The sequence below is a fragment of the Cupressus sempervirens genome, chromosome 7, assembly GCF_028749045.1.
Source record: "Cupressus sempervirens isolate cs-2001-9-10 chromosome 7, ASM2874904v1, whole genome shotgun sequence".
NCBI classification, from domain to species: Eukaryota; Viridiplantae; Streptophyta; class Pinopsida; order Cupressales; family Cupressaceae; genus Cupressus; species Cupressus sempervirens.
This window is the reverse complement of record NC_143124.1, coordinates 374,414,965-374,439,398: the sequence shown is the minus strand read 5'-3', so window position 1 is coordinate 374,439,398 and position 24,434 is coordinate 374,414,965. Positions and strand designations below refer to the sequence as shown.

The 24,434-nt window shown below is 34.9% G+C and overlaps 1 protein-coding gene across 2 annotated transcripts in view; it reads right to left on the bottom strand.

Annotated features, from left to right (window-relative positions):
• LOC149547022 (uncharacterized) overlaps nt 1-24,434 on the bottom strand; it is a 129,240-nt gene that overhangs the window by 7,689 nt on the left and 97,117 nt on the right. The window contains exon 7 of one of the 2 annotated variants that reach the window (XM_089791472.1): nt 13,981-14,175. The exons of the other annotated variant lie outside the window; for it this stretch is intronic. Within the exon in view, the coding sequence (XP_089647598.1) occupies nt 13,981-14,175 (195 nt within the window). The remainder of the gene's footprint in view (nt 1-13,980; nt 14,176-24,434) is intronic. 2 annotated transcript variants of the gene reach the window in all.

The window sequence follows — 24,434 nt, the reverse complement described above, 5'->3', positions numbered from 1 at the left end:
AAGTATTAGTTCCTGGGTACTTCTCCTGAAATTGCACTGGTCTATGGGTTTAAAAGTTTCACATAGATTACTAGGGTTTTGTTGTAAACCATTGCCTTCGTGTTTAAGCTCACCTTTGCGTAGTTGGCTTTGTGATTCAAGGACTTCTGACAATCAATAACTTCACTTAGTTGTCCGTTTGGATCGAAATTTTATAATCACTTGTAGCTTCTAGAGTTCATTAACATGCCAATTTCATTAGACTAGATCTCACAATTTTTTTGGGGACCTAGAAAATTTTTTGAGCCTCTAAAATCAGCTTTTAGTGTTTTTTATTTATAAAAAGTTAATAGTTGAATAACTTCGTAATCTTATTTCTAATTTTAAACATTGGTTGGCACTTCATCGTATATTAGTTTTAGGAAGCTTCACGGAAAAATACGGAATATTAGACTTGTAACAAAATCTTATTTCTAATTTTAAATGTTAGTTGGCACTGTTGGAGTTTTAAAACTACAAGTTTAAAAACAGCCCCAAAATGCTACATAAGGAGATACCTAGGGATTACCTACCTTCCATTTTCAGCAAAACCTATTTACATCTGGACTAACTAACAAAGCAAGAGTGTTTCCTACACTGTAGGCTCTGCTAACCAAGGCGGGTTTACCTAGGGATTTCAACATTTCTTCATATTTTCACACTACACATCCCTTTAAAGAAGATTTGGTCTCTTAATCTTTTTGGAATTGAAATCAACTATTGAATTATAGCAGCTAACTACAAACTCAGGTGCTATTACAATAAGTGAATGACCAACATATATTTTTTTGTTTCAAACTTCAAATATTGATTTGTTTTAAAATGATTTGTGTTACTAAATGACTGCTCCAATTTGCATCCTAACTAATGATCAGTGCCTTATCCATTGTTACACAAAGTCATATTAGTAGATTTTGATCCATTTAATTGACTTGCAACCAAATATACCAGTTGTTAACCCTCAATCCCATTCTTATGATATCCCTTCCACATATTTAGAAATCCTATCAGCTCACAGAAGCATTTATTTAATTGTTTGAATTAAAAGCAACAATGAACTAATATCCAACCTATCCAAGCTACATTAAATGAAATGAACTTTGTTCACTTAATCTCAGAATGACAAGTACATGAAAATGGAGATAGAAAATAAGGACATAGATATTCAGTAACTTTCTTTTGTATTCATCTTCTTGAGAATAATACATATATCTATTATAAGACTCAAAATATAACTAAAGATTTGACAATATTTCCTTCATTCACCATGCTCTTGAAATACAAATTTGAAACAACAAAAATTAACACAAGAATTTGGACCAACTGCAACCTAGCACTATCACTAAAAGAAAACAGACTTCGGACCCTTACTCCACATCTTGGAAATCCTTTTATAAGACAAGGATTGCAAACAAGCTATAGATGGGAGGACACTTGTCAAAATTTAATTCACAAATAAATACAAAGACATCGGATATTTTCTTTTGCAAAACATTCTTTGTACTTGGATAGAAGATGGGAAGTAGTTTCAAAACTGACAGGTGGCAATTGATCTTCAGGTACAATCTGGGTTTGTTTCTGCAAGTATTTGCAAGATGAGTATGTACAACTCAACCTATTATAATCACTATCCTTTCTCTATTTTGTCTCTTATGCCATTTAGCTATGATTTCTAACTGCGCCCCATGAAAACCGCAGTTTCTTCCCTAACTGTTTAGTCACTATCTCTAGATGATAAGGCTTTTATACCAGCTATGACCTCCCCGATGGCAATATCGGTATCAATGTTTGGCCAAGTGGCATCTCTAATTGTATTCAGTTCGTCAAGGCACTTATTCCACTTTGCATCTGTTATGGCCTTCACTTCTGCAGTCGACTTTCCCATCTTTGATTCTATTTTATAAAATACATCAATCATATCATATACTACCATGACATCTGCCTCATTGTTACAGTATGCAACAAATCTTACCTGCTTTAAAATATCATCAAAAGAGGATGACCATTCCTGCCACTCCTTCACATTTCCATTTTCATCAATGATGTTGGGCACAAAGTTAGGAGTCCCTGTGGTAATTGTTTTCATTTTATTTTGGATCAATTGTAATTTCCCTAAGAAAAAACCATTTAATTCTTTAACTTTATGAATCAATTTTCTAATAAGGATAATTACTCCCTTGGGTAACTACTTTTGTGTCAGCATTGGCACAAGGTTTTCAAATAATGGTGTATACAGGCCCTACATTGTGAATAAAGGGGATAATAATGAAATTGCTTCTAAACACTAACACTCAGCCCCTTGCAAAGCAATGTACCTACTATGTGCATCCTGTGAAGAATGTTTCAAAGAGCCTATCTTATGAATCAGCAAATTTTGCATTGTCCTAATTTATGTCTCCTTGCTTGATTCTAGCTCTCCACGTCAATGACCATAGGTTGGCCTGCTATATCACCTGCATTTGTTGCATAATCATTTGTTTGTACACCTTTGTCTTCTACCTCAACAACATGCCTAGCAATATCTTTCAATGTTTTTACATCATCCTCCAGTTGGAGATTTCTTTGTTCTAAGACATGTCTTTTTCATCTCCTCATCATAGTGTTTCCTTGTATCCACATACCTCTCAAAGGTTGCATATAGTTGTTCCTCCAACACATCAATTCTATTATTTCCCAATAATGATGTTGAAGTCATCAGTCCATAAATTTGATTACTGGATGTAGAATGAACATTCCAAAAGATTACATTTCCATTAGGGGAATCTCTAAACTCCATGAGGGTTGGCTTTTCATTTTCTGGAGCTAAGCTCCATATTGCCATGGTCTGTGCATCAATACTGTAACCAGACCCTCTTAATTATCCCTATTGATTCACATCTTCAAAAGAAATTGTCTTCTCCTGTCTTCTCATTTGGTCAAGCAAAAATGAAGAGCTGATTTCCCATCCTAGAAAGATGATCATGCCACTTCTCTTTATCATCTCTCTTGCCTCTTCTATGATTAAGGTTTCACTCTTAGGATCATACTCCTGTAGCCTTTTGACCATTTATCTTTCATAAATCATCTAGCTTGTATGATCCTATCATCTATCATCATAGCCTCCAGCTCTATTTTCTTTGCCCTCTACTCATCCTCAGTGGCCTGTGCCATCAAAATTCTTCACCTTGTATCATTGAAATACTCACTACCCCTTAGCATAACCTGTAAGGCTTTCTCCCTTGCTTTCTAAGGAATCTCAACCATTTTATGTTTCTTCCTACCTCTCTAAAGCCTAGGTTGAGCTTTTAAGCTACTCCTTGTCATCATCTACTCTACTATAATATCAGGCTCAAGAGATTCAGGATTGACTCTATTTTTTATTTCTTCGGGAACTTGGGCTATAATCTCATCAAAATTTTCAATACACTTATGAAATCTAGGCCAATATCCTTCATGATAGAAACCCTTAAAAGATGGGTCGATTCTCTTCATTTCTTCTTCAAAACCCATTATTTCCCTCCATTTTACTATCCTGTCTCTACGTACATTTTCATCCAAAAAATCTACAATGACATCCTCTTCCCAATATTTCTTTCTCAAGGGCAAGTTATATCCCCTCATTTGCCTCAAGGCATCCCTAACAACATCAAAAGGATCATATGTCCTTCCAGGGGCAGTTGGCAATTTGAAATTTCTAAGGAATGCATCAAGTCTCTTCAATTGCATTCCTACCAATTTCAAAATCTTCAAACTTGGAACATCTACACAAAAATGTTCCCTTCCTAACAATAGGGCACAAATATTCTCTATTTGTAGATATCAATTGCCAAAAAAATTCAACAATTCCTAATCTTTCTGGAACAAATCTAGGCAGGAGATGCAGTGGCTGAGGGCACCCAAAAACCCTAATGATTGTGCAATTTGCCAACAGAAACACTTCCACAATCATGCCCTAATTGTTTTCCTTCATCAAAGAAAATAAAGGGTTTAATACAGCCCCCAACATATTTAATACAGGGTAGACAAAATCATTATAAAAGGAAAGAGAATTTGACTAAGGGTCGAATCTTTGCCATACCCTAGTCCATCGTTGCACAGCCAAATTCTCTCCAAGTCCTTTTGTGTTCTCAATGAAATTTGGGTCCCACATTCTTGTACAAAATCAAATGCATCAAAAGGGAATAATGATGAAATTTGAAGTTTCCCAATTCTCGTTGCCGAGCAGAGACAATCTCATTGTGAATGTGATTCGTTAGGTAGGTGACAAAATCATATCCAATGTTGGTATGTGGATCCTAGATATTCAATGCCATGATGTAGAGTCAACCAAAAGCATCCATAGTCCCATCCAAACGTAAAACTTTATTCAGACCAAACACTGTATTCTAAAGATATCTTTGGAAATACCCTAGAGGCATGTAATCTCCCACTTTCTTTGGTATGTCTCCCTGCTCCTTCGATTTTGGAATATGCCTCAACATGGCCCTCTTAGTGTAGAAATTCTTGTGTTTCTAGAAATAATCACCAAATTTTTCCAAATCAATAGGGAATGCCATAGGTCCACCTAAATCGAAAGCTTCAATGAAAGTCCCCTTGTCCAATGTGTAGATTATACTTTTGTCCTTTTTTGTGGAATGCACGACTAACAGGATTGTATGCTTTGATCAATGCCTTTAACAAATCAACATTAACAAAGACCTCAAGCACAAATCAATTTGCCCAAATTTCTATTCCAAGGATTTCATATAGGGACCTTACTTAGTTTGTTGTTATAAAAGAACCAAAACAATTCATTCCCATTTCTGTCTAGCACCTCTGCATCTCTACAAAAACTACACGGGTCTCTAAATGCATCAGCATTTGCAAACTGAAGATTTGATGAACCTGGCAAAAATTGTAACCATTCATCAGCAAAAGGGCTAGGACTCTTACCCTTTGAAGAACTTGAAGGAACTTCTTCAATTTGAACCTGTGAAATCAATTCCCCCTCCCTTTGTGCCATTGTTTTAATCTCTCACAATATCACCAAACTTTGCTCGCTCAGATTTGCTTTGCAACATAATTTTGCTCTGTAATTTCAAACACTTTGCAATTGGTGACAAAATCCTTGTCCCTTTTACCTTTTATTTCCTTTTTGCAAATCGAAGTGTGGCTTAATGGCATTAAAACAGCGTGAACAAAAAATGTTTCAATGTTTCAAAAGCTGCCCTGCATTCAAATTTTACATCACTCATACTTCCAATTTATTATTCGGTGCCAGCTTGGAAATGCACTTTGTTTTATGATTTTTGCCTTCAAAACTTAAGGTAGCAATGTAGCAATTACCCTTTATCTCCACTTCTCAGCGGCTCTGTGCCCTTCCTTAATCTTGGCCGCGATGGCTTGAACACGGTTACTAAAACCTTCTCACCACTTCACCACTTATCTGTTAAATAGCCGGCTTCACCCCAAGATGTTGGGTTATTCATCTTTGCTTCCACCATATAATTTTGTTTACCATGGAGACCAGCAGAGCATCGAAACATACTTCATAGCCTTACACGCGACATCACACCGGTTAACAGTTTATCATTAAACATCGTGGAGATGTGGCATTAACGGTCAAATCACATTTTATTGCTCCATTGCAACTCAAATCTATGTTGTTTGCAAGTAACCCGCGAAGTAGCGAATTTGGTCACCATAACTATTTCACAACTTCACAACCATTCAACTAACCATCTCACTAACTACAGCGATTTATAATCGTGAACAGCTACTTAGCCTTTATTGCCACATCTCACCTTTAAAACCTTATTGTGGCTTGAAACTCGCAAAGGCACAAGGACAACTTATCTCTTCATCGCAACATGCTATTTTTGTTCACCATTTATCCTCGTGAAGCAGCAAAACTTCCTTTTGTGTACATCTTTGGGACTCCACGATTTAGAACTTAACATTTATCATACTGGCAATGTCGTGAAACCCTTATTTTACCACTTCACGGCTTCGCAACAATCAACAACCTATCATACTTAACCCGCGCAATGATTCAAACAATACCTTGGAGCTAACCATTACTTTCTTCACAGCTTTGCATCTATAAAACTTTAACTCATAACTTAACCTTATGATGCTATGACCACTAGTTGTCTCCACTTCTCCACTCTCAACTTACTTCACCTTTGACTGCAGGAGATGTAATGATAAATTAGCTTCTAATCAACGTGGTTACACTTCATGGCTTCACAACTTAAAAATCACCTTGCAAATCATAGGCCAAGACCTCACGATTCAAAGCTCTTCTCCACTTTGTAGCCTCAACTTAACTGTTAGCTTTATCGTTCAAGATGTAGCGTAAACCTCATGACTAACTACTTCACAATATGGCTACCATCAAAATAGCTAGAAAACATAACGCAGAGATGCAATGATTAAAAGGCTTTCACTTGTTCGAGACTTAAAACGTTTGGAACTACAACCTTATACCACATGAATTTAAAACTTAACTTAGGGATAAAACACATATGCGTATGACCAAGGTTTTATCATATCCACCTCTTTTAAAATTGCAAACCAAAACCTTAATAATTTTGAAAAAACCCTATGGTCTGAGTAAAAATGAAGTTAGGGCTTCATTCTGGAAAATGACAACTCATGAAACCCTAATCATGAAGACATATTTAAATTGATTTTCACAAGATATCACAATTTAAGATTAGTGAAAATTTTGGCCATCAGACACTTCATCGTATATTAGTTTTAGGAAGCTTCAAGGAAAAATCTGGATTATCGGACTTGTAAAAGTCGCCAAATATGGCCAAAATTGATTTTGTGAAAAAGCTACCAAAAAGGTCATTTCAAGTTTGTACTTAAATTAGTGTTTTCTTTCATGGTAGTAGGGTAATTGGAAGATAATAAAGAAGAATTTGGAATTCTAAAACTTATATAGTTGGAAGATAATAAAGAATTTGGAATCTGAAACTTGTGTTTTTCTTTTATTCTTTTATGTTCTGCTTAATGGTTGTAGTGATTTTGGCTACATCTAGTATTTAAAGCTTAGAAGCTCTGGGAAAGGAGTTTGGTATTTGTGTATTTGTGTTTGTGCAGGTGGAAGAGAGAACTTCGTTGCCAAAAGACTAGGTAGGGAAGAGAAGAGACCTAAGTGAGGCAAAGGCCTAAGTGGAAGTGGGGTTAAAGAGAGTTACTTGAAGAAAAATGAATTTGTTGAAGAGTTGCTTGCAAAATGAGGGCTCAACAAAAAAGAAACAAGAAAGGAAAAAGAAGAAAAAAGACACAAGTGTAATAAAAAAGATGACAACACAGATTTAGAAAGTTTTAAGCAGGAGATACAAAAAGGTCAGATTGAGCCTTGAAAGAATTGGCAACATGATTTGCTCTAGAGATGCAAAACTAGTGCTTATCACTCAAGAAGAGGATCATCATTAGAAAGGTTATTTAAAAGAGGAAAAGGCAAGCAATGAAAACAAAAATAGTGTAGTGCCCCTTATTGGGACTTACCATTATTTACTCCTTAAATAGATACTCAAACTTTATATGAGAAGTGCGTTACATTTACAAATATAAATTTATCAAAAGTGAAACAACTTCATTATATTAATCAATGTGATGCCCCTCGAATAGGGTATATTTGTGAATATAAATTGCACCTTTGTAATTTAATTAATTGTACCTTTGTAATTTAATATTACAATATATCAAAATTATCATAATATGTTTTTCTTTTGTTAAAATTTTCATAAAATAATATTATAATATATATATATATATATATATATATTATAATCACAATATTAAATAATAATAATTAAATATTATATATTACAGTATATATAATCATATATTATATATTATAATATATAATTTTTAATTATATATTATATTATATATAATGAACAAACACTTTTAAAATATAAAATAAAAACGCAGTAAACGATATGATGTGAACAGAAACACCCTTAAGGCATGACTGAATCGCAGCCAAAGGCTGTGACCCGTCTCCCTCCATCCTATAAATACAACAAACTTTGCCAAAGTTTGCCAAGACAGAGGAGTGACAGATCACAAAAAGACAAGCAGTTTTCAGCATTGTAGAAGGTAAATTTATAATATATATATATATATAATTGCTGTAAAATTTTACCTCTTTCTGCAATTTCTTCTGCATCCTGTTTACATCCTTTTTACTTAGCCTAAATTCTATAGAGGATGAATGCAATATTCATTAGAGATAGATTCTCGAGAATGAGGTTGGGACTCCATAGAGGATGAGTGTAATGCTCATTAGAAATGGATCTCGATATCTTGAGGGGGGCACTCGATGATTGTCATGGTCACCATAGTCTCAGGGTTCATACCCCAAATTTAGGCAGATATGGTTACCATATAAAATGAACTAGATATGGATTCCTATCTATGGGGATTAAAGGAACTTATGGTTTCCCTAATCTCCCATAGGCAGTATATATATTGATACCCAGTCGTATGCATATGTGTAGGCTTGGGTAACAGTGTCCGTATGCAAGAGATCTTGGATTAGTGCTCTATGGAAAGACTGCATGATGCCCGACCTAGAGGCAATCCTAGGATCAATTTCCCTTATTAACTTAGAGTAGATATTATTTCTTACTAAATTTGTGATGCTATGCTATACTAATACTGATTTTGCAGGTAATTTGTGAAGAGAATATCCATGGACATTACAATCAAGCCTTGAAAGAATTGGCAACATGATTTGCTCTAGATCAGATGCAAAAGTGGTGCTTATCACTGAAGAAGAGGATCATCATTAGAAAGATTATTTAAAAGAGGAAAAGGCAAGCAATGAGAACAACAATAGTGTAGTGCCCCCTATTCGGACTTATCATAATTTACTCCATGAACAAATGCTCAAACTTATATATGAGAAGTGTGTTACATTTACAAATATAAATTTATCAAAAGTAAAACATCTTCATTATATTATTCAACTTGAAATTCAAAGAGAACAATTTAGTACAGAACTTATCTTGACCAAGAGCCAAGTGTTTACATAGTATGTAGAATATTGCAGAAAACTTATTCCCTGATTGGGTGCATACTGATCCTCATTTGATGGATTGATATGTATCTTATTTAATACCTTTATTTCTTAAATTACACCTTTATTATACTATAATAACCAATCCCCTTTGTTGTGATATATATATTTGTTTTGGTTTTTTTTAATAGGTAATGGGCTGAAGCCTAGATTAATTATTATTATTTGTTGAGATTCATTATTATTATGTGTTGAGCTCAAGTAGACTCAAACCCAAGACCTCTCAGATGAAAGGCTCACAACTTACTGTTGTGTTATAGGCTCTTGCCTATATATGTATGTATGTATGTATGTATATTTGTTAGTTTGCATATCATAAGGGTTCAATATAATGCTATGTCCTCTGCCTACATGTAGCAGTTTCCTTTCAGTCTCCACTAATATATGTATCAAATGATTGTGGTTGCAGTGTCCCTCTAAAAGTAATTATAAAAATCAAGATAAATATATTAATTATTTATATTTGTTTGAATATTCCAAATAAACATATATTTGATTATTTTGATGAAGTTAGATATAAAGTAATTATTTAATTAATAATTATCAAGGATTATTAATTACATAATTAGTTCCCTTTGTAAGAGTTTTAGTTGGAGAAGAGGAAGTTCAGTAGAGGAGAGCAATTTAAATAGCAGATTGATCTCGTGAAGGGATGTGAACAAATTTGATGATACTACATACAGTCAACTAGTAGGCAGCCTCATTTACCTCTCTACTACTAGACCTAATATAATCTTTGCAATCAGCTACAACTCATGCTTTATGACACCTCCCAAGGCTGATCATTGGATGGCAGCCAAGCGTGTGCTTCATTATGTGAAGGGCACTACAGATTATGGACTTCTTTACTCTCGAAGTTCTAATCCTAGACTCGGTTCACAGATTAAGATTGAACAGCATCTATTGACGATACAAAGTCAACTTCTGGGATGTGTTCAGTTTGGGATCCTGTAATGATCCCAACAGGTTATAACTTCTTCAAACACCAAAAATCTTTATACTTCAGTTGTTTGACATTTCGTCAAACACTTTGCAAGCAAGCTCTGATACCACTGTAACAACCCTCCTCAAATCTGCTCTCAAAAATGCTGACGAAAGCTCAAGGAATTTCATCAAACAATTCACATGCAAGGGACGTATGACTGATATAGTATTTCAGCTAGCTTCAAATGACTTTTTCTTCAATTTGCATCAATGAAAATCTTGTGCTAGAAGACTACAATGGACTACACAATGACCTAACATGAGTGTGCTACTAATTTTGACAATATTCAGTGCATATATATGATCTAAGCATGAGAAATGAACACCTACAGCCAACTAGCATTTTTACAAACAGTTGGTATGCAAACTAACTAGCTGATAAATAATAATATTGAATTGCTCAAATGACACCAGCAACTATTATCTCCTTAATTGCAATGAAATTTCCAATGCTCATGAAATATGGCCAAGACTTTTTTGGCATTTACATGGATTACAAAAAATGATAATGCTAGTATAATGCACACCTACAACTGAAATTTATCATACCCTAAAAAAACAATACTAACAAAGGAACCTGGTTGTAGATGGCTGTAATAATTTTCTTCAATGTTGCCCCTTCTGCTTTGCTTTTTTCCGATCCACTTTTTCCACCTGCTTTTTCGATTCTACTTTTTCGGCCTTGCTTTTTCGGAATGCTTTTTCGGCCTGCTTTTTCGGTTCTGCTTTTTCAGCCCGCTTTTTCGATTCTGCTTTTTCAACCTGCTTTTTTGGTTCCACTTTTTTGGACTGCTTTTTCGGCCTGCTTTTTCAATTCGGCTTTTTCAAACTGCTTTTTCGTATCCGCTTTTTTAGCCTGCTTTTTCGATTCCACTTTTTCAGACTGCTTTTTCATACCTGCTTTTTCGGATTGCTACTATATTGAATCTCAAGACCATATCTTTCAATGGCGTCAAGATTTCCAGCTTGAAGGGATTTCGTCCTCCAAACTATTGAGACATAATCTCCAGCAAATTTTCCAATTTCTTTGATATTTCCAACCATGCCAAAACGAAGCTCTTCCATTTCTTTTATAGTGTTCTCACAAGAGCTCCATCTTTCGTTTTCTCAATGTGGGATAAAAGATAACTCCCTTTATGTAACTTATGTCTCCAATGTGTTATAAAATAAAAGGGACTCTTTTAATTTAAATATTTCCCACAAATTATAGTCTATGCATTAATAAAGTTAAATATTTAAATTTAACTTTATAAAATAGCTTTATCAATGCATAACAAATCTTATCAATGATAAACAAGTCTTCTTGTCGATTTTAAACAATTACCATCGACATACCACTGCCACTGGATGTCCGACCATATCCAAGATGACTTACTATAAATAGTAAGTATGCCCAAAGTTGCCTCAAAACCCCTTAGAAAGACCTGCAACTAAAACTATCTAGGCCAGATGGCCTCTAAGTCCCTTTAATGTCCTGGTTAGCCTACGGGACCATGGGGAAATAGGCTAACGACAACATCATGCTACGAATGCTAAAAAAAGGGGACATTACAGATCCAATGTCGTCACATGGACCAGTAAGAAGTAGTAGGCAGTTCCTCTCTCCTCCATGGAGGCTAAATACAGAGGGACAGCTAAGGCAGGTTCCTAATTTGTTTGGCTTTGTCGGATGCTTGGGGATATGCAAATGTCACCAGCAAGACCGACCACTTTATTTGTTGATAACAAAGGCGTTATCAAATTAGCACAAAATCTAGTCTTCCATACACACCAAGCATGTGGATGTTCACTGTCACTACATACGATAGTTCGTTGAAGACAAGATAATAGACTTGAAATATGTTGCTATTGCAGATCAGATAGCAAACATTCTCACCAAGCATCTTGGTCCTGATAAGTTTGTCAAATGCAGAGGACAACTTGGTGTCGTGGATAGATTAACCATTAAGGGAGGCTATTACGATAATAGATAGCATCTATTATTATATATTATTATTTAAAGGTTATCTATTTGTAATCTATTGTAAATATTAGAATGTTTCTAATATTTAGTTAGTTGTTAGTGAACTATTAGCTAGAATAGAATGTTTCTATTGTTTATGATCATTTCCTAAAGAAACATTGTTTATTCATTTGTTAATATCAAGCAAATATTTACCAATTAGTTCATAATACATGGGTAATCTTCCATCTCTCACGTTGGGGACTTTGATAGAGGTCAAGTTACCCCTGTGGTTCTTACAGTGCTTTCTGTGGCCTATTAGATAGTTGGATATTTTTTTGTCGTTGTCTCTTTCAATCTCATTTGCTATAGAGGTGGATTCATCATCTAAGGAGGTGGTGATACACTTTGAAGAGAAGATTGACAATGGCAGAGAGAGGTTCCATCTCACGGTTGGCTGTTGGGAGGTGAGTTGGTTTTGGAAGTGATTTTCAAGGTGGTGAGATTTTTCTCTCTTCTACCCTAATGAGGTGGGATCCCTTTTTATAGAGGTGGAGGGGAGTTGCGCTGAGAGAATGATTCTATTCTTCTAGTAACTCTATGTTGCCCATATTTGGATGGTTTGGGGTTCCATGGTTAACCCTTTAAGCTAGCTGCTTCTTTCTTGTATTATTTCTTTATGCAGCTAGTCTTTGTTTGGCGAGTTGTTCGTCCCAGCATTGGTTTTTAAAGTCATTGTGTGGTTTGTGGTGCTCGTTTATCCTTAATTTCTGGCACATAGTGGAGGCTAATTTTTTTATGGCAGTTTCTATAGCTGGTTCTGGGAGCTATGTTAAAACCCAGTGTAATGGTATTGTGAAGCTTTGATTCCCCAAGGATCTCCCTCTTTAGGACAGTCGGTCTTAGATGTAAGGCGTTTGGCACTGCTGTGGTGATTGTTTCAGCAGCTAGTGTTTGTCTTGCTATATCGTTCAGGCAGCTGTTTGATTGTTCGCTTTGGACTGCTTGTTTCCTTTGAATATTCTCTTGCAGCTCTTTGTCTTTTGAGAGTTGCAGATCCCCTTCAAAAATCTGTTTGTACCAGGTTTCAGGACCTCATCAAAACCTGTTTTTTACTTATGCAAAAACGAAACATTAATAAAATAGAAACTATCTAATATTTACACTAAGTTACAATATTGACCATTAAATAATAGATAATAAAGATTTTCTTCTATCAAGGAGCAACCACATGCATAAATGATTACAACTTTCAGCTATTTGCATTCCCTTAGTTTTTATATTATTGAACTAATTAATGATCATCAATGTTGAACAGAGGTGATGGGAGAATAATTTGTTCTATAATATAAAAAAATTATAGTTAGTAAACAAATTGGCAGATAATAAGGGTTTCCTTTTGCAAAATTAAGTGTCCTGAATTCCTAATGTATTGCACTGACACATGGAGAAAATCAGCAAGCTTTAAAATTTTGGGAGAAACGGGACCTAGCTAGCTCTTGTGGTTGCTGCAATACCTAATCATCCTTTCTTACATAAGCACTTATCGATGCATCGTTTATTGAACTTTCTAAACTTGCTTACATTACTGAAGTATGCAGAAGTAAAATACCTATTTCAAACAACTGTTCTTTTGCGGCTGTGAGGCAATGTAAAATGCAAAGGGAAAACTTAATGACATAAAAATGAAATGGAGTGATAGGCATCAATTTCACCAAAGAGATTTCACTCATTATTACTATGTTATGTTCAAGGCTTTAATGGATTTGATGATTTTGTCTTGGATATTTACTTGTGGACTGCTAACCAGATTTCACAATCTTACTGCCAACTCTTCTCTTCATTGTCTTCATATGTTCATTTTGATCATCAGGTACTTGCCAAGAGCACAGAACATATCCCAAAGCACTTTCCTCCACAAAGTATCAGTAAGTTCAGAATTTGAAATCCCTACAATAAAATTTTAAAAAAATCTTACCTTAATTCGAGTTGCTATTAAAGCTGCCACTGTTCCACTTGTAATTTTATGGTCTCCAATTGATGGCTCAAATCCCCATTCTATATCAGGAACTGCTGTAAATCCAAACCATATACAATCTGAAGGAGGTGGTTTGATACTTATTCTTATTGTCCCTTTCAAAGACAAAACTCGAATTGACAACGCTAGAGGCACCTGTTAAAACAACTCAAGGATTAAGCAAGCATATTTAGAATTTTATTAATGTTGAAAGGAAAAACAGCATACAAACCTACTAAAATATCACAAAGAAATTATGTAACTCATATTGACTTATTCCAAGATTACAATAATCAATAGTTCAAAGACTCGAACTCAACTAAGTAGCCAAAAAATTTAACTTGGACTCTAGATTAACAAAATAACTTGACGAGAAGCGGACCCAAAAAAACTCATAATTAAACAAGAATAAAAATTAATGCATTTAGAGAACAAAATTTCTAGTCATAATTTTAAATTTCATTGTTTCAAAGTCAAATAATACACAGTAATACAACAAATTCATAAATAATAAATTATGACTAGCATACCCAAAAAATATTAAATTAAGCTAATATTATGAAATAATTGGTAAATATTTTCTTGATATTAACAGAGACCAAGAGGTCAATATATACAAAAGAATAAAATGACGTTTCCTTAGGAAACAATCATAAATAATAGAAACATTCTATTCTAGCTAAAAGAAAGATAAAGAAAGTTAACAGATAACTATAGACTAACTAATATTAGAAATATTCTAATATTTACAATAGATTACAAACAGATAACCATTAACTAATACTAGATGTTTATCTATTATCGTAATACCCTCCCTTAATGGCTAATCTATCCACAAAACCAAGTTGTCCTCTGAATTTAAAAAAACTTATCAGGACCAAGAGGATTGGTCAGAATGCTCACAATCTGATCCATGGTAGGAACATACTGCAAGTCTATTATCTCATCTTCAAACAGTTGTCATATGTAGTGAGAAAGAACATCCACATGCTTGGTTCGTTCATGGGAGAATAGATTCCATGCTAATATGATAATGCCTTCATTATCAACAAACAAAGTGGTCAGTCCTATTGGTGACATTTGCATATCCCTAAACATCTAAAAAAGCCAAACAAGTTCACAACCTGCCTTGACTATCCCTCTGTATTCGGCCTCTGTAGAGACGAGAAACTGTCTGTTGCTTCTTAATGGTCCATACTAGTCCATGTGACGGCACCAGATCCCAAACTGAACACATATCCATAAATTGATTTTTTATCATCAATAGAACCAGCCCGATCTGAAACTGTTAACCCACTAAGTCTACGATTAGAACTTTGAGAGTAAAGAAGTCCAAAAACTGTAGTGCGCTTCACATAACGAAGAGCACGCTTTGCTGCCATCCAATGATCAGCCTTAGGAGCTATCATAAAACATGAGATATAGGTGACTACAAAGTTGATATCAAGCCTAGTAGCAGAGAGATAGACGAGGCTACCTACTAGTTCCTTGTATGGAGTATCATCAACAGGAGGATAACCAAACCTAGATTATAACTTGTGACCTTTCTCCATGGGTGTAGATGCAGGCTTGCAATACTGCATATAGAATTTGTCTAACAGAGCCCTTGCATATTTGGACTAGAGAGATGAATATACCAAAAGACTGTTGCCAAGCCTCAATACCTAGGCAATAGTACATGAGCCCAAGGTCTATGATATCTAAAGACTAGCATAAACTCTGTTTGATACCCTGAATCAAAGATGTTAAACTGCCAGTGATGATCAAATCATACACAAAAATAACCAAAAGGATGATGTCATTATCAAAAGTCTTGATGTACAAATTTGAGTCTCAAGAATTCCGTTAGAAGCCTTGATCACTAAGGTACTTATCAATTTTCATGTACTATGCCCTAGGAGCTTGCCTCAAGCCATAGAGAGCTTTCACAAATCTGAGAACTTGATGGTCTTTACTAGCAACCTTAAAACCAGGAGGTTGCATCATGTAGACCTCTCTATGGAAATCATCATTCAGGAAAGCACTCTCGACATCCATCTGATGGACCTTCCAGCCAAACTATGTTGCCATGGCTAGGACTAATCTAATTGTGGTCATCTTTGCAGTGGGAGCAAAGGTCTCCTCATAATCAATGCCCTAACACTGAGAAAAACCCTTTGCAACTAAACGAGCTTTGTACTTATCCAAAGTACCATCAGATTTGTATTTGAACTTGTAAACCCATTTGCAACCAATGGGTTTCTTCCCTGGTGGAAGATCAAAAAGGACCCAGGTGTTATTCTTCAATAGGCTTTGGTGTTCAAATGTCATGGCTTGTTCCCACTTTGGAATTCCTTTAGCCTCAGAATACGTTTGAAATTCAAATACACTATGAGTGTTGGCCATGAGAGCAAAGTTAACATACTCTATAGGTTTGCTCTTTTTTCGAATAGTTCTCTCATCAATGAGCTCATAATCACAAAGATCAACAAGTGTCTTAGCCCACCACTTAGGCCGGAGAGGAGAATGACCAACATTAGTATCAGGAAATGCTCTATGATCAGGTTCCTCATTTGAAGAATCTGGATCAAACTCAGGTGAAGCATCTACAAATCTAAGTTATCCTACAGGAGAAGTTGGAGGTGTATGTATAGGGATTATTGGTATAGCTGGAGCCATAAGAGCTACTAGAGCCCTCTCATCAGGTGGACCTAATAGAAGCCTAACTTTCAAATCATAAGCCTTCATAGGTTGGTATGCTAGATCAAGAACAGGAGAAACAGGCATGAATGGTCGCCACTACTCATCAAAAACTACATCAAAACTATAAAAGACATGAGATGTCTCAATGTCGATCAAGTGTTAGGCTTTGTGAAGACTACTGTATCCAACAAGCATGAATTTCTAACTCTTGGCATCCAATTTGGTGCAGGACACATCAGGGATCCAAACAAAAGCAAGGCAGCCAAAAACTTTCAAATGCCTAATTCTAGGCTTACGACCTAACCAGGCCTCTTCTAGACTCTTATCTTTGACTGCCATTGTGGGTGACCGGTTCAAAAGATAAACTACAGTGTCAACCGCTTATACCTGGAACTTCTTCAGAACATATTTTTGTTCAAGCATGGATCGAGCCATCTCGGTGATTGTTCTATTCTGACATTCAACTAAATTGTTCTGTTGTGGTGTGTGGAGTGTGGTTAGGTGGCATTTCATTCCATGAGTATCCAAGAAGCTAGAGAATTCATTAGAACAAAATTTTCCTCCATTGTCTAACCTAAGACTAATAAAAGATTTTCCAGACTCTTTTTCAAATAATGGTTTAAACTTTTGAAAGACTATAAATGCATCTGATTTCTTTTTAAGAGAATATACCCACATTTTTCTATTGAAATCATAACCAAACAACAGAAAATACCTAGACCCAAGAACAAGAGTGGCCATCAAGCCGCAGATATCAGCATTAACAAGCTGAAATACCTGAGAAGCTCGCCATGAATCGCCACTACTGAAAGGTGTGCAATGTTGCTTCCCAACCTGGCATGCATTACAAACTCCAAGTTGTTGAGTCAGAATCTCTAGCAAACCAAGGAAAAGATCTTCCCAAGCAAGCTAAGAGAGATAGTGCTCATTTCCGCTACTGCCAAATTGTGCTAACAGAAGACCACCAAAAAGCCATAACTAAATCCCGAGAATCACCAAAATCAATAAGTCAGAAAAGACCATGATCCTCAACACCCACTGCAACAATAAACTGTCACCCTATCAGTAATGGTACACTGATGTAAACTGAAAGTGACATCCGACTGTAGAGAATGTCACAACAACTGACTAAGAGTAGATTTAGTTCCACTTCCATCCCTGGAATGTAGTACACATCGACAAAAATCATATTCTTCCCAATAGACTGAATCTAAATGTAGCCTTTGCTAACAACTATGTACTCTTCTCCGTCACCAAAAATAAATAGAATATGAATAAGGCTGGTAGTCAATGAACCAGTCTTTGCGGTGGGTGAAGTGACAAGAGGCACCTGAATCAATGTACAATGTAGACGACTTCACATGATCTGTAGGTCTTTTAGCCATGAAGGTGTAAAAGGTAGATTATGTCTGCTCAGTATGATCTGAACTATTTACTTTGGGCTACGAACCTAATTGCTTAGATTGGGCAGCTAAGCGTTTTCAACATTCAACCTTCATGTGACCAAACTTGTGGCAATAGTTGCGTTGAATGTTCTTCTTCTAGGAGCCTTCTTAAGGTTGAGCTGAGGACTTTTGCTAAGAAGACTGTTGAGACTTGCCTTTATCCTTCTGAGAGGATTTAGCAACAAAGGCTTGCTCTGTGGAGGTGGAGCTGGAACTGCTATCAAACTGTTGTTTCCACCGATTTTGCTGAAACAGATATGTGCAGAGATTTGTGAACTTCGTATCAACACCAGAAGAAGTGATGTTGAGAGTGACGATAAAATGCTCATAGGACTTGGGTAAACTCCTAAGAGTGATGACCACAACGTCCTCTTCCTCCACTTTGCGACCAATGGCAAGCAATTGATCACAAATTTCCCAAATCCTGTTCAGGTGAGCCTAGAGCAATGTTCGCTCATTCATGATAATAGAAAGTAGAGTGTTCTTTAAAAAGAAAGCTCTGCTTTTGTTTTAAGTCTCATGAAGATTCTTGAGATGCCCATATTTTGGCAACTATCTTGCTCGATGGAATCTGAGAGAGCTGATCATCAACTATGAATAATTTGAGATGCATCATTGCCTCTTGACTATTAAGATCCCATGTATCCTGATCGGTACCAAGGGCAAGCGAACACTGTAACACCCAGATCAATTTGATAAAATATTCCAATATTCAAAAGTTGCTATTATCCACTACTTCCATGCCATAATTTCGACTATTGAATTTTGAATTGCTCTCGAGCACAATATTAGTCAAAGATGCTATAGCATGTTTTTCAATGACAAAGAGTGAAGATTTGTAAAGGCACATACTTCGATGCAAAAAAATGGAAGACTCAAAGAAATTGCAAGGGTACCCAGAAGAGAGCTCAAAAAACCCAAAAAGTATATGTTGTCAGTTTCTAGATTCACTTGCTCGAAAATTGAAGCACAAAAATCGAGGCACCCAAAAAAATTGACAACCCAATTGACCTCTCGGAAAACCCACCAAGAATCGTTGATCAAAAAAAAACTAAGCCCAAAAATTAGGGTTTCGAACATAAACGTCTTGGGCTGAGAAAAACTTGAAATCAATGGTGAATTTGCAGAAAAAATACAGTTTTTAGGCGCAAATCTGTTACTAAGGATTTTAGGCGTCGCTCCTAGCCCTAGATGTGCAGAAAAAAAAGATGAAAATGCACAAAAAACAATTAAGTTTTTCAAAAATGGCAAGAAAAAAAATACATGAATATTGATGGTCAATATTCTTACACAAACCCTAGTTCAAAGCAAATATTTCAAAAAATAATTTTGAAAATAGAGTCTAATAATTTCAAAAAAGAAATTATGATTTTCGAAAAAATTTAAGTGGCTCCAATTCAATACCATACTACGAAGTAATTTGTAAATATTTGCTTGATATTAATAGAGACCGAGAGATCAATATATACAAAAGAATAAAATGATGTTTCCCTAGGAAACGATCATAAAGAATAGAAACATTCTATATTCTAGCTAAAAGAAAGCTAACAAATAACTACAGACTAACAAATATTAGAATCATTCTTATATTTATAATAGATTACAAATAAATAACCATTAAATAATAATAGAAGCTTATCTATTATCGTAATAACTAAAACAAATTGAGAGAGATCATTTCAAGCTCCAGACAATTGATAAAAATTAATAAAATACTCAATTATGAATGGGGTATTATATTAAAATCTATTTTTTTTTATCTTTAAAATTAAAAATATTTGTTCATGCGAATTTTATTTTTTTTTTAAATTTGGAAATGCTAAAAGAATATATGTTTAAAATCCATTCTACCTATTTATTTCGATTGTGACTTTACAATTTTATAACTAAATCACATTTTTTTTTAAAAATTTCTAGATTGAAAATTATAAAATAAAAATCAATAGAGATATAAGCAGTAAACCTAGAGACTCACATCTCCTCCAAAACCTTTTAAGTACCGATTCCCTGGGACGTCCCTGCACAAGGTATTTGGAGTACTTGAGTACCCACAACTTTGTCATTCCACAACCACGTCATTGTCGAGATGGGTACTTGAATTTCCATCTGGATTTTGATTTTTGAATGTTACTATTGGTATGTACTATTTTACTATGTTAAATCAATGGTTTTGGTTCGTATTGCAATTTTGTTATGTTCAAGTATTTCAATGTGGTATGTTATAATTAAACATCATTTCAAAACTAGCATTTCAAGTTTTAAATGTATAGAATATAGCACCCCCTTGTTATCGGTAAAATCTATATTGTTGCCAACGGGTAGAATAATATCCGAACGGGCGCGTGACAATTGGGTCACCCCTTCGGAAAGGTATATGTACACCATCTGGAATGGATTTTGTAATCATCATTGTAATCAATAATATCAAATATTGTAGTGTCTTTTGTATACATGCAAATAATAAAAGGAATACTTATGTGTTACATGTTCTTGTTTATTGTCTAAATGCATTAATAAACCGTTTACCCTGTACGGTAAACATTTGGCGCCATTACTAGGGACGATGCCCCCTAGACCCCCAGTCAGTTCAGTTATCAGTCGTGGGAAGTATGACAAGTTGATGAGACTTGGAGCTACTGCAGGCATGGATGTCTGTCTGCCAGAGGTGGAGAGAGCACTAGAGCAAGCTTTTCGAGAAAGGTGCTACGCTTTGAGCCACTCCAAGTAGGTGTTGGACGTGAGGGTGTCTTGGTGGATGCATAGAGAGCTCGAGAGGAGCTGATCATCCAGTTGGAGGCAGTAGAGCGACACTTGGCTCAACATACCCAAGCATTGGAAGCAGAGAAGGCGGCATGGGTGGCTATCAAAGTCAGATTGGCTAAGGTGACAGTGTTGTTTAGCAGAGGTTACAAATGCAACGTGTTTTGGAGACCAATTTGGTGCAGGCACAGGAGGAATGTGAAAGTGGTGTGATGAAAAAAAATCTATCCTATTATAGTTAGTCACAGTTAATTTATTCTATCTTGTTAATCTGTCTCGAATATTTTGTAATTGTCGTCTGGAGACGACTTTTCTTTTGGGGATGATGTTGTCGGTAAAATCTATATTGTAGACGATAGGTAGAATAGTATCTGAACAGGCACGTGACAGTTGAGTCACCCCTTCGGAAAGTTATATGTACACCATCTGGAATGGATTTTGTAATCATCATTGTAATCAATCATATCGAATATTGTAGTATCTTTTGTATACATGCGAATAATAAAAGGAATACTTGTGTTACATGTTCTTGTTTATTGTCTAAATGCATTAATAAACCATTTACCCTATACGATACACCCCTGCCCCATGTCCTTGTCCCCCACCATCTCAAAATTGAGGCCCTTAAAAAAAATTTAATGTATGAAACTATTCATTTATGAAAACAGATGTAATATTGTTAATAACTAACAATCTTAAAAAAAAAAAAAAATCTAGTTTTCAAACAAAATAGAAATGAGTTAAAAGATTATATCTTTAAAAGGATTTAATTATAATTGAGTTGTGTTGATTTCCTTACCAAATTGTTCATTCTTCACACTATTAGGTCATTTCCTCAAGGCACAAATATTACCGTCTAATAATAATCAACAAAAATTTAGGACAACCTAGCAAGATTGCAATGAATTATTAATTTCAGGTAATGTGATGAAATTGGGCTAACAATCGACTACCACCTGCATTTATTAGTAAACTTTATTACAATTTTTTTTTCCCTAGGTAGAACTATTAGACATGCATGCAACATGTAACCGCATCGGGGAAAAAAATACCTTCAAAATTTTGCAATGAAAGACACGTAGAAAGGAATTTACATGAGAGCTTTTATAGAAGATTAAATACGCAAATCCTAATAGATTCCAAAAGAAAGAACTAAAAGATTCAAAAAGAAAGAATGTGCTATAATAACCCATTTGAGAGGAGACGGTTTTGTTTGCTAAAAAGAAAACATCAATTTAAAAATTTGCTAGAAACCAAAGTAGTGATACAAAGGTGAGAATAAGTAGCAATACAAAGGTAAGAAATGCATATTTCTAAGATTGGTGCAATAGGTACTATATCAATAAATAAACTAAACAAGGAGCTTTTGCAAACATTAGCAACTTCAAATCATAATATGAAGATAAAAGAGAAATAAAAATAGTGCATGTAACATATCGTAAGTGAATAGTGTACAAATAATTATGAAGTGCGAGGAGGAAGATACAAGTTTTTAATAGGATAATAGAATGTTTCTTTAATGATCATCTAGTGTTTTTTATTTTGTTTAGGAAAGTTTCCAAGTTTGTCTGTTGATATTGTTTGTTTATTATAGAAACAACATCTTTGTTAATCTATATAATAAATGTTGGTTCCTTTGTTTAATACAACAACATTGATCTACCATAACACAATACCAAAATGAGTCAATGAGATTTGGAAAAAATTGGCTAACTTTTTATAGAAAATTCAAGCCTCTTTGTTCAAGAATATTTTTCAACAATTTTTTTTTTAGATTTTTTTTATATATATAGATGTTTACAGCATTTTATGAAAATTTTGTGGTTTTTCTTTGCAGAAAACATTTGTTGAAAATTGCAAGCCTAGTCAAGGGTTTTAATTGCAAGATTTCCTACTTTGAGCAAAAGTTTCTAATTTTTCTCGTTAAAAGTTGTGGCTTCTTGCAGTTCGATCTATGTCGTAGCACTCATTTGCAAAAGTTCTTGGTGAATCATCTTGCAGTCTGTTTTGCAGGTATTTGCCAAAGGGTTTGGTGATTTTCCTCAAAATTGTGGTTTCCATTTCATCTTGATGCCTCCGGTTACAAGGAATACTATCATTGTTTCAACATCAGATTGGATGTCTTCTTGGTCATTAACATTTTGCAGATCCAAGGAAGGTCTCAACAGCAGCAGAATGCTCTGAAGAACTTATGACCACAAGACATGTAGTCTTCTGCAGGGTAGTTCGATGATGACAATTAAGGGAGCATATTAGGATAATAGAATGTTTTTTTTTTTTTTGGTGATCTAGTCGTCTTTAGTTTGTTTAGAAAGTTACCTATTTCACCTTTTGATAATGTTTGTTTCTTTAAGAAACATCTTTGTAAATTTATAAGGAATTTCCTCTCCTCTATTTGATACAACAACAAAACCAATTTACCATGACAGTTTTTTAGCGCAAGATTAAAGAGAAACTAATGCAGATTTAAGACCAATACTAAGAAATGGAAACTAGAGTGAATACAGGAAAGAAATATACTTACACAGATGCAGGATAGAAATCTTTAATTCTGGATGCATGACAAAAATCTTTATTTCATATGTAGCATATAAGAATTTATCTTGTTTATGCAATGTTTAAAATCTGAAATACTCCATTTCTAAAGGGAAGACAATATGAATAGGGAAGAGACAACATTGCCAACAAGGTAAGGAAATGGCAAATTCTAAACGTCAACCGTTAATTTTTCATTGCCAGACCTTTTGAATTCCATCGTAGACCAATATCATCTAAAGTTACATTCAGCAAACTTTGTATGCCAGCCAGCTATAAATTATGTCCAGCACATTTACAGCCATTAATTTGTTATTATACTGTTCACGTCAAAGTGAGTTTGAATTTTATTATACTCTTTTATAATCATGAGCTGCCTATTTCAGCTTCGCCATAATCCTACTATCTCACAGCCAATAAAGAGTTACGTTTGTTTGCAATTGGAATTGCATTTTTTATATTGTTCTTTAAGCTGGCATTTCGTATTCTTGTGGCAGTTAAGTCTAAAATAAAATTTAAACACAAAGTTAATTTGTACTAAGAGTTGCATGTCAAATTTATTAAAAAAGCCAAAATGTTTACAACCAAACTTGCTTCCACTATAGGAAGCCTCGCGGCTTAATGATATGCCAAAAATGAAAGGTAAGTCAGTATCAAACGATAATAGATTGTTTCTTTGAAATTGTCTTCATTTTCCTCCATTTCATCCGATTCTGTTGCTTCTTATTGAAGATTTGATCATCTTTGAATCAGTTAAAAACCTTTCTGAGATGAAGGTATATGCAGAAGAGTACCAAAGATAAAGGAAGGTATATGCATAAGAAGTTTGAAGACTCTATATGTTGAGAATATTCAGAAAATAGTACTCAAATGTTTGCTTTTGGCTTGATGGTTTTTCACCATATGTTGCCATCAATGCCAAAGAGGGAAATCGTTAAAAATTAAGGATATTGTTGGCACTTGGATGTGTTGCAAAGATGTTGTATTAGTGAC